The sequence below is a fragment of the Hoplias malabaricus genome, chromosome 5 (genome assembly GCF_029633855.1).
Source record: "Hoplias malabaricus isolate fHopMal1 chromosome 5, fHopMal1.hap1, whole genome shotgun sequence".
Lineage (NCBI taxonomy): Eukaryota > Metazoa > Chordata > Actinopteri > Characiformes > Erythrinidae > Hoplias > Hoplias malabaricus.
Genome location: NC_089804.1, coordinates 32914782 through 32926755, shown reverse-complemented (window position 1 = coordinate 32926755; position 11974 = coordinate 32914782). Strand labels below are relative to the sequence as shown.

General features: G+C 41.3%; 1 protein-coding gene across 11 annotated transcripts; it reads right to left on the bottom strand.

Moving 5' to 3' along the window:
• Window positions 1–2796: 2796 nt before the first annotated feature.
• rbbp5 (retinoblastoma binding protein 5) lies at window positions 2797–11826 on the bottom strand. 11 transcript variants are annotated; one of them, XR_010802611.1, is made up of 15 exons: window positions 11471–11826; window positions 10900–10925; window positions 10542–10714; window positions 10005–10145; window positions 9686–9848; window positions 9009–9118; window positions 8756–8875; window positions 8365–8518; window positions 8188–8259; window positions 7866–7983; window positions 6676–6745; window positions 6154–6395; window positions 5638–5835; window positions 3376–3685; window positions 2797–3190 (listed from the first exon to the last, which is right to left on the bottom strand). XR_010802611.1 is itself a non-coding variant. In XM_066670743.1 (15 exons), exons 1-14 carry the CDS (start codon window positions 11487–11489, stop codon window positions 3432–3434), a joined length of 1860 nt encoding a protein of 619 aa, XP_066526840.1. In that variant the 5' UTR covers window positions 11490–11826; the 3' UTR covers window positions 2797–3190; window positions 3419–3431. The 11 variants fall into 11 exon arrangements, 10 of the variants coding, with proteins under 10 accessions (XP_066526840.1, XP_066526843.1, XP_066526848.1 ...); XM_066670743.1 differs by having other exon boundaries at window positions 3419–3685; XM_066670746.1 differs by having other exon boundaries at window positions 3576–3685; window positions 11471–11825.
• Window positions 11827–11974: the final 148 nt, after the last annotated feature.

The window sequence follows — 11974 nt, the reverse complement described above, 5'->3', positions numbered from 1 at the left end:
TCTTAAATGAACTTCTCTGGGAAATCAATAAACAAACAAATAAATAAACATGCACACATTTACATCAAAAACACATCTACACTAGTAAACGTGAGGCTAACGGAGACAATGTGGTTAAGAGCAGGATGCTGTTTATTTTTAGATTATTGTTAGTTGTGTAGACTACATTTGCAACTATTTTCTCGTGATCACAATCAGTGTCATGAAACAATTTTTAAAAATGTATCATTTGTTATAAAAACGAAACAAAACAAAAACACCATATCTCACTATAGGCTGTACTCAGTGAGTGAGCCTGAACGCCACTTCAGTGTTGTTTCTGTTGTTCTCGTGGAAATTATTCAGTTTCGCAAGAAAAACGGTAAACAGAAGTCATTATTAATTATTATTATTATTATTTTCCTGATAAATTAAGCTGGGTTGGGGTTTATATTATGGGGTGTTTGCAGACCAAATCTTGTGTGTGTAATTGTACATGAGCTGAATTGTCATTCCATTTCAGTAAATATATTTATTTGATATATTGATGATAAACATTTAATAAATATGCTTTTTCCTCCAGGAGGTTTTTCATAAAACAGAATTTCTCAGTTAGCTTGAATACTTAAACATGATTAATTGGTGGAAAGCTAAGGAGAATTCTGTTTATGAATAGTTTTATATTATCTATATATTATTCATGAGTAAAAACAATATTATGACTTTATGATATGTATATAGTATCACATACACCATGACTATTAGAGCTTTGCATTTAGTTTGGATCAAAGCACAAACTCACCTTTACACACACACACACACATTTAGTGCACATTCGCACTTAGTGAATTACCTTGAAACCACAGGAAGAATGTTTTTTTCCGTTACAGTGTAAACCAGAGCATGATTGGCGGATTCCTCTGGTGCTCTGGTGCTAAAGATGTTGGTAGTTAATCTAACCTAGTTAGTGCAGTGCCTGTAGTCCCAACCAATAGAGGATCTTGCCTAAACCCGCTCAGACACCACAGAGAAAACCATCCTGATTTGAAAATTATCTGCAACTATAAATACAAGAAGATAATTGTAAATAAATTAAAACTAAATTAGTCCCCAAGTGCTCCTCATGTGATGTAAAATATATTGCATTTCAATTAGACAATCCTGACTTATGGTTTTAAGCTAATGGAGTTAATCCTGTCTGTGAAATACCTGTCTGCTCAGACATGAATATTTCTTTAATAAACATGAAATGTTTTATTTCCTCCCGCACCTGCCCGGTCCTGTGTGAAGCACGAGCCTCTGGAGGCACACGCGCTTAATACAAATAAAAATAAAAACGAAAAGAAATTGTGTTTTCTCCACCTTTCTTCTATTTTTATATCCCTTTCTTATTCTTTACTTTCTTGCTTGCTTTCCTTGCTTTGTCTTCATTTTTGTTGCTTTCTTCCATTCCTTTCTCCTCCCTCCCTTTTCTGTTCTCCCTTTCCTCTCCACTCACTCTTCCCTAAATCTCTCACCCTCTCGCCTTTTTTTCCCACTCCTCTCTCTTTGCCACGTCACTCCACACCATGCGTCACTTGCTTTGAATAAAAGGATTGAAAAAAAAAAAAAGAATGAACATCTATAAATAGAAATGTGCGCTCTGATTGGTCTTGCTCAGTGTTTTTTAATATATAATAATATCAATTACTAATTAATAATTGTGTTATGCACTAATTGTGCTTAAGCTCAGTCTTCTTTAAAAGTGCATGGCATATAGAGACGGGATACTTGACACTTGGAAATATTAGTATAATACAACAATATTTAGTCAAACTAGACCAAAACATTTAAAATTAGCCACATCTGTCCAATGATAAGAGTCTGAATATGCCTCATGAATGCAATTTGGCTAAGAATGTTTATATTTTTTTAGATCAAAGTCTTTTCTTGAAAGTACAAAATAATATGCATAACAGCATGCTGTTTTTACTGGATGAGTGATTCCTGTGTAATGGAAATTTGAAATTAAATCACTACACCTCATTATTTAATTCAAACAATTCCTAAATTTCCTCAGGCCACACCCTTCTACTCTGATTGGCTAGCAATTCTGCTCTTTCAAACACAAGTTAATCCTAAAGCAGGGCGGGGCTAATTGTGAACTCTGGCCAATCAGAACACAGCTTGCAAGCTTTCTGGCGGAAAAAGATGGGTGTTTGGTCTTCTCAGTTTCACCCAGAATCACATAAGCCCACAAAACTCACCCGAATCTCTCAATATCTCACCAGTGCTGTTAAATCTGCTGTTAAATTGCGCCCAGACCGTTCTGAGGGTCATGATTCACACCAAAACACACTGAAGGAAACAGAGAAGCACAAAATGGAATCCAACAGTGAAGCGCTGCAAAATGGAGACGAATGACAGCCTCTCCTCACCACAGCTTGATTGCCGTGCGTCTACCGACCCCTATCGGCGGAGGCACGCTATTACAGCATCCACTCAAGTATGAAATAACGAAAGCTTTACACTGGCCACGTTATCAGAAACACTCTTCTTCTGACACTCACTGGACAATTTATCAGAAACACCTGCCTTAGATGTAAAAATGTTAAAAGACGGCAGTTATGGAATAGTCTGGAGATGAAGGGATTACTGATAACATGTTATGCACTTTATAAATAAGTTGGAATGTACATGTGACTTTACAGAGGAGTTGTGGGACCTTTTTATTCCAAAGTTTTTTACCTGGCTGGCCAATAGATAAATCTACACAGTCTTCAAACTGGAATAACCAAAAAGGGCAAATGTCACCTCGCAAAAACACATAGCCGTTTAATATCAATGAAAAACCACATGAAAATTGACAAGAGCATCAAAAAACAAACAAACAAAAAACAACAAAAACAAACAAACAAAAAAACTACACACTATTCAGCGGTGAGAGAAAGAGAACTGGAAGAGAGACAAATGCTGTCTAGTCTTTTCTCATCTCCTCCAAAAAGTCTCTCCCTCTCTGAGAAACACTGCAGCTGCTCCAGGAGGAAATAATCCGTTCAACTGGTCTGGGATCAGAAAGAGACTAATCCAAAATGACGTTTCCTGCCTGAGACACTTTCACTTGCAGTCTCTATAGAATTCATTTGCCTCTGCACATTAGGGGGCACTGTGGATTTACTGAATCAGTCCAAACCCTGAACGTCATGCTGTTTGTACGAGGTCACCAGGTTTCCTGCAAAAATATCATAGTGTTATTTACACACACACACACACAATGCATTTTAAATAAATGTATTGTTTGCCTGTTGTTGTTGTCGCTATCAATGCTGTACTTTGTGAGAACTTGCCTCAGTTAATTTCCCTGTGAAAACAACAGCACTCTGATATTAAAGAATTTTGACTGTGTCTCCTCCTGACCTCAAACTCAAATTCTGGGTCTCCCAAGTGGCCCTGCACTCACATTGCTGACCCTATCATCGGATGATTGTGGTCCAAGTTCTAAATTGAACAACAGGCCTCACTCTCTCTGTTGGGTGGTACTGGTACTGCCCCCTCCCTCCCTTCACCATGTGGCCTCTTGTGAGCTGATGTGATGGACCTGGGCAGTCGGTGCTCACCGGTGATGCTGCAAAAAGAGGCAGTGTTGTACAACATATGTCCTGGAGGAAGTATTTGCTTATCCTCAACTTGGGAGCGTCATGTGTGACAGGGGGAGTGCAGCTAACTGCTAACAGGGAAATTGGGAACCAAAAATGTGGCATTAACATATTGCTGTCCAAATGAAAAAAAAAGTGTCTCCCAAAACAGCAACACTTCAATAAAATTGAATAAAAAAGTCAATGAAAAATATTTGATTCAGAGTAATTTTGGAGCATTTCTATTAGTCCATTCATCATGAAATTTACACACAATGTGAATGCCAACTGCTGTGTTCAAATGATGTAGTAAACTTAAAATCCAGACAAACATGGAGATACAGATTTTTAATTAGAGGGTGATGATATACATAAAAAATACATCTGTGTTCCCCATTTCAGAGCTCTGTTAAAACACACCATGCTGGTGATCTAGACAGCCCTCCAGTAGAAATAATTCAAATAATTATTTACCTTCTGTGAAAGCACACAAACACACATTCTTCTGTTTTGGCAGCAACAGCAGCAAGCACAAACACACACACACACACACACACACACACACACACACACAGAGGAGTGAGGGACAGTGAGCGGAGCAGGAAGGACAGGGACAAGCTGCAAACAGACAATCCACGAACAGAAAGATTAATCCTGGACTGACCGGCACAAGCCTGGACTAACTGGCCCAGAGTAACCCCGTTCATCTACACTTTCTATCCTCGACTCACCCCGCACCAGACTCTAGACCTGTCCTGGCTAAATGCCAACATTAGAGTTAGAAGCTCCTTGTTCAGACATTAGTAATCTCCCATCTAGATTATTGCAACGCCCTCCTGACAGGTCTTCCGGCCTGTGCTGTGAGATCGCTACAGATGATCCAGAATGCTGCAGCACGCCTGGTTTTCAACAAGCCTAAAAGAGCACATGTCACGCCCCTATTAGTTGAGCTGCATTGGCTACCCTTAGATGCTCGCATCAAATTTAAATCACTAATGATGGCCTTCAGAGTATTCACTTGTTCTGCTCCCATCTACCTCAATCGACTTTTAAAACCATACATTAGCGCCTGCCCTCTCCGTTCCTCAAAGGAGCGCCAACTAACACGACCAACCCCACGTACAGGTCAGTAGAGGCTATTCTCATCTCTGGTACCACGCTGGTGCAATGAGCTTCCAAGCACTATCAGAGCAACAAAAACCCTCTCCGCATTCAAGAAATCCTTGAAGACCCAGCTCTTCCTAGAGTATCTCTTGCACTGAATGTCTTTCTTAAATGCACTTATTACTTCCTGGCATATTGCACTATTTTGTATAAATTGTGCTGTAGTTTGAATGTTAGATCCTCTTTTGTAAGTCGCTTTGGATAAAAGCGTCTGCCAAATGCATAAATGTAAATGTAAACGTAAATGTAGGAGGTAAACTACTTTTCAGAAGAAAGAGAACCGCAGCCTGATCCCCTCTAAAGTCAGATTTATTCTCAATTAATCACGTAATGAAAAAAGAGGTAGAACTTAAAGAAATATGGATGCTGCTGAAAAAAAATTAAAAGAAGTGAGTCTACAGTGAGTCTAAAGTGAGTCTACTGTGTCTGCTTTTTATTTGTTCTTTCCTGGCTTCGCTCTGTTCCAGAGAGTAAAGCACTTGAAAGATAATAATACTTGTACAACTGCAGCCAGACGTGAATACGTGAAGCTTAAATTCTGTTTAAATGCCACACTTCATTCCACCGTTTTTTAATCAATGGATCTAATCAATAGATCTTGACTTTCAGTAGTGTGGGGATTCTACCTGGCTTGAAAGATAACCTACACAGGCCCTCCGTGGATCTGATTTTACACACCTGCTCTAAAAGTAAGAGTACTGCATTCTGATTCCCTCTAAAAGCGAGTAAGGGTACTGCAAACTAGTTCCCTCTAAAGGCGAGTGAGGGTACTGCAGGCTGATCCCTTCTAAAGCTGAGCATAATACAGCAGGCTATTTCCCTCAATAGGGCAAGCGAGGGTACTGAAGGCTGATGCCGGGGTGGGGGTGGGGGTTCTTACCTGGAGCTGGAACAGCCTCCGGCCTGCCCTTCACTGCCCCGTCCACAGCCAACACTCTGTCTCTCTCCCTCTCTCTGTCTCCAAAGAGTTTGGGCCTAAATGGAGAATCTTTCTCTTTACCTTTCGATCCCTTTGGACGCCCTGCCGCCTTCTTCTTTGACTTGCTGTCGCCCTTCACGCCCAGCAGAGGGTGCACTTCTGTGAGGACAGAGAGAGAGAGAGGATGTTTCAGTGGTTGAGGATTTTGGCAAAATATTGATTTTAATTTTTTTGTGCTTAAATGAGGGGATGCACAACAATGGGTTGAACATAAAAAATTTACTCTTTAAAAGAGACTAGTCTAGCAGTTCACAAGTAAAAAAGATACATTCTCAACATTAACTGTAGGTTTAAGGCCCTATATGATGAAAGCTAAGTGTTAGTTTAACATAAAATTCAGTGTAAAATAGATTTATGTTTCAGGTGTTTTTACTCGGTGCACACCACATGTATTCTCTCAAAACTGAAGCTACTGACCGTCGCTGGGGACGCCCTGCAGTTCAATGGTGGTGGTCCGAGCCTTTTTCTTCGGTGGCGCTCCGTCAGCTGACGGCTGTCTCTGTTTTTTGTCTCCGGTGACGGTGTGGGTGGAGCCATCCTCAGAGGGGTTCTGACCCCCACCATCTGGCGGTGGCCCGAATGGGTTCTCCTCTGGGTCCTCCACCTCAGGAGCAATGGGCAAGTACAGCAAAGCCTTGTAGTCTTCCAGCTCCTCATCACTGGGACACAGAAGCACAGGGACAACAGTCACGTGATCCAGTATCAGCAGCAAGAATTTGAACAGAACAGGTAGTTATAATTTAACTTTCTATGTGGTGCTGTGTGCTTTTAATGTGATAGTTCAACCAAAATTCAGCATAGACATGACTAATGTCTTTGTTATATATTTTGTGATATACATCCTTCTCCGAGGGTGGTCTGTGATGATATTTGTGGGCAATACTTTTGGGCTGATTTGATTTCTTGATAGACTACCCCTACCCCAACCAAAACACTGACCTGCTGCAGAACGCTGGTATGGGATCTACAGATGTTACATCCACCTCCTCGTCCTCAGCAGCATTCGCCCCTAAACACACGATTAACATGATTCCCATCATAAATAATAATAATTCTTAATAAGGTGAACTTTTTCCACTTGTCTAATAAAGCGGTTACCTAGGACTGACACATCGAATTCACGTCACTCTCAATGATTTGACCGCCACACAGGAATGTAAGAAAAAAGTAAGGAAATTTGTGTTTGGAAGTTTTTTTTCATTGTAACAACACTTCTTGGTAAGAAATCTTATACTGTTGGAAAGCCTATTAATTGCCACATTTGTAAGGAATATGCATTTGTGGGATGAGATGAGCTGAGTATGTGCCACATTTGCCAACACCAGCGCAAAACGGCCTGACGGTGAAGGGCAGTCATGGCAGGCATCCTGACAGCCCGATGAGACAGGAGATTGGCTGCGTGCAGTCTTTTCCAGATTGTCTGGGCAGAGAGCCATTGGCCATTTCGTCCTGCAATCCTTGACTGCAAATCTGTAGAAGACAGGCCTACGGTACCCAAGTGCTGACAGGGTGAGGAAACGAGCTTCTTGGGGTGTCGTCTTCTTGGGACGCCCAATTTGCAGCCTGTCTCTGACATCCACCGTTATATGGAACTTGTCCTTCAATTTGGAGATGGTACTAGGGCTCACTCCAAATAATGCCGCAAACTTGTTTTTGCGGAACACCAGCTTGAAGTTGCATTACTGCACAGGCCCTATCCAGACCAGTCAAACGTGGCATGCCAATTCTTGGAGCAGACACCTACTGACCACTGTAGCAGGGCCCATGCTCACAGGCAGCACATGGGGGCATCAGAAGCTCAAAACTGTCAATAACAACAGCAAAATAAGCTGTTTGGCATTGGCAGAGAGGATTTGGCAAATTTTTCACATACTCAACTCTACTGCTCAACTCACAAATGCGTGTTCCTTACTAATGTGGCACCATTTAAAACAGAAATTAACAGGCTCTCCACAGGTATAAGATTTGTTGCCAAGAAGCATTGTTACAACAAAGAAATAATGTACCACACAAAAATTTCCTTACTTTTTCCCCCCCCTTATTTCCTTACTATACATATATATGTATTGTGTGTGTGTCTGTGTGTGTGCGCGTGTGAGTGAGAGAGAGGGAGACAGAGAGATAGAGACCTGTCTGCTCAGGTTCACTCTTGTCCTCGTCTTCGATGTCGAATTCGGACTCTCTCTCCTCATACTCCACGTTTTCATCCAGTTCTTTAAAGTCCGGGGCAAAGGCGCTCCAGTTCTCCTACAGGACCAGAAGGAAAACAGTCTGCATTAGTAGTGTGAATCTATGCACCATTTGACATTATTACATCTGCTTTGGAAACAAGTCAGAAAATATCACCATGATTCAGTTTAAGTTCATTTCATATGCCGGTTTAATTTAGTGAAAACAGGTGATACACAGGGAATAAACAGGTAATAGTCTGTAGGAAAGTGTTTTACCCACCACTTGGTTCTGTGCCCAAATGGAGACAACTCCACTGGAGATGGAGGCAATGATCGGCCGCACTGGATGCCACTAAAACGCACACACACACAAAATGACCTCAGTATCCTGTCATGCTCAAATGCCCAGCTCTTTTGGGAAGTCAGTATCATTGGAGTTTAAGACAGCACTCCTCACCGCAACATCCAGCAGGAGTTCTCCTCGTGTTCCGTGCAAAATTTTCACAAGGTTCCCGATGCTCTTCTCCCAGATGTACAGCGCATGCTGCCGTGCAGAACCGGCCACAATGTACTCTCCATCTCCTGAGAAACAGCACCGCTTCCATGGGGTCCTGCAGGTGGAGCAGGGGGTGATGATGAGAAGAGCAGAGGCAAACAAATAAAAAGAGAACCTCATTTACATAACCCAGAACCACTTGTTTAATTCTGAAGAGTAAGGAATACTTCTCTCATTGTGTGTGGTGTGGGGTTAGAGTCACCTACTGGGGCACCACATCAAATGTTAGTGCAGTACAGGTGTGTGTTAACCTGCTCTTGACCGTTACACCGTTAGTGTACAGGTGTTTTACCTGTTGACAAGGTCCTGCAGCTTCTGCATGGGCTCTGGCTCTCCGTCTCGTCCACAGGTGAGAATCTCTCTGCCGTCATAAACTCTGATGATGCGGTCTGCTGTGTTAATGAGGAAACAGCTGAGGGAATAAATAAGGAGCACAGTCAGTTTGAACCGGCAGGACCAAGACAGATGTGCCCCCCTTTACTTTCAGATCAAAGATTAGGATTTTTATCAAGGCCCTCAGAAGCCGGACAATAAATGGGCCTGACCTGCCCTTGCGAGCAAACTCAATGGACTTGATAGCTGTGGAGTTACTGGTTCCTGTTGTCACCCGAAACGAGGCAACCAGGTCCTGTGTGTCTGTCTTCAGCACCAAAATCTGAGAAAGGGGACGAAGAAAGACTTACTCAGTCCAGTGGAATCTGGTTTAATTTCAGGATGTTATTAAGGTGTTATGAATGTGTTGTAAATGTGTTGGTGAAGGTTACAAACTTCAGGGTTTAATAAAGATACATTTTCAATAATTTTGTAGGATTGAATTATACTGAACAAAAATAAAAACGCAACACTTGTTTTTGCTCCCATTTTTCATGAGTTGACCTTAAAAATCCAAGACTTTTTCTATGCACACAGAAGGCCTTTTTCTCTCAAATATCATTCACAAATGTATCTAAATCTGTGTTAGTGAGCATTTCTGCTTTGCAAAGATAATCCATCCACCTCGCAAGTGTGGCATATCAAGAAGATGATTAGACAGCATGATTATTGCACAGGTGTGCCTTAAGTTGGCCACAATAAAAAATCTGTGAGGTCAGCTCATGAAAAATTGGAGCAAAACAAAAGTCTTGCATTTATATTTTTGTTCATCAAAATAACAATTACAATCATTGATTTCACTGCTAAGCATAAACGGGAATATGTTTGTGTGTGTTTGTTTTCTCCTGACCTTTCCCTTGGCATTTCCTGTGTAGATATAATCTCCTCGCCGGTCAAATGCCGCCACGACATTTAGGTCAGAGTCGTCGTCCACCGGCAAAACCACATGCTTAGAGTCTGACAGAGTGAGGAGAACCGGTGCAGACTTCATGGGACACACCAGAACTTTATCTCTGAAAGACAAACATTAAAAAAAACAAACACAGAGTCCATATTTGAGCTCATGCAGCAGCTGTGAATAAATTCAAGAGGATTCAGCACTCAAAGACCACAGTATTTAAAGATTAATTTCCATATTTAACAAAAAACAGAATCAGGATGGACTGTACGCGTCTCTGGGGTGGTATTGCAGCTTTAAGATTGGAGACGGGAACCGGAATCTCTGATCGCAGTCTCCGGTCAAAACGTCCCACTGAGACACAATGTTGTCTGTGGATGCGCTGACCAATTTGTGTCCATCTCTGCTCCAACTGGACAAAATAAATAATTAAATAAATAAATCCAGTAAATGTTACTAGTGAATACATACTTTATGCAGATACTACAGATAAGATGTTGTTTACAGTCTCTGCTTGCCATGGGCAAGGGGCAAAAATATCAAATTACTTTTTTATGAAACACATCACAATATTTTGACACAGACGAGCTGTGAAACTGACTCATCTCTGAGTTGTACTGAACATTTAATGATATGAATATGATTCATATATTGTCACTTATGCCTGGACCATTATGAATTCAAAAAACACCATCATCAAATAATTTATCAGGACAAAACTAAAACATCCCCCTATCTCCCAGGCCCAGCGTAAAACAGGGACAAAGAGGTAAAATAAGACGAAAAAGAAAACAGAGCAGCAGTCTACCAGAGAGAGCAGACGGGATGGATGTGAGCGCTGATGATTTTGGCGATTCCTCGAGTGAGAAAGTCCCAGATCACAATGCGTCCGTCATTACAGCCGACAGCCAGAAGTGTTCCCCAACGATTAAAGGTACAGGTCAGGGCCATGCTGATACAGTCCAGAGTGCCATCTGCCTCCTGATAGTGAGGTCACCAAGGATCAATAACAAAAACAAATCTTATCAGCATAAAATCATATCTCTTATACTGTCAGCCACCCTTACATCTGCACACACACATCACCACAATTAGCACATATGATCATACCCTTAACTTCTTCAGCAACATATTATAAATATTTATATATAAACACAAGTCTTTACCTCTGGATAGTTCTGACCAAACGATTCTGAAAGAGAACATACAACGTATATTAACCTTTAAATGTGTTAAACTTCAAGATCCTAAAACTGTTACAGAACCACACTGAAACAATGAGCTAATATGTGCCTATTTAACTAAATAAATGTCATAAGTAAATTATTCTGCTATAAAACACAACTCTATTGGGGCAGTGGGCGTCCATAAGGATTACAGTTCTGACTTTATTCACAACAACGTCATTAGTGACGGAGAAATACAACATATGTTTTGTGTGAATAAAACAGTAATAGAAGTGTCAGAGTCTAAATAAGGACAGTTCTGAGACTCACAGATATTTTGAGATTTATAAGATGTTTATAAGAGAATATAAATGTGTGTTAAATACAGACAATACTGAAATATAAGATCAATGACTGATCACAACGACACTGCTGCTTTATTGAAGGGATTGGTGAAGATAAAGAGAGACAGAGCTGTAACTTAAGATTAAAAATTCACAGCTACATAAAAAATAAGATAAATACAGACAAATAAATGAACACATAATAAAAGGAGCAAAGCGGGACTCACCGAGCAGTTCCAGATTCATCTCTGCTCGGTTCTGATCTCCCTCGGCTCCCCAAACCCGCCCCGAAACCACAAACTAATCACAAAAATCACCAAAAAACACAAAAGTCACCAAAATAAACTCCACACAATACCCGGAGAGCGCCAAGCCGAGGACACCAAACACGGCGCCCCTCCCTGCGCCTGAACAGAAACCGCGCTCACACACATCGTAGAGAAACTCTCCGCTCAAAAACTCCGGATCTGCTTCGGATTCACTCCCAAACACACGCGGGACCTCTCACTCATAATCACCCTCACCATACATCACTAACTTTCATCAGTTTGAACCTTTAACTGGGTCAAACACTGACTTTCATACAGGCAGAGCACGAACGCTCAGTGCTTGACGGGGGTGGGGGTGGGGGTGACGGGGGGTGACGCTGTGTTCGAAACTATGCCCTATTAACTATATAGTGCACTATTTGTACACCATTTTGTAGAAGTGTCCGAAAACATGGTGGACAA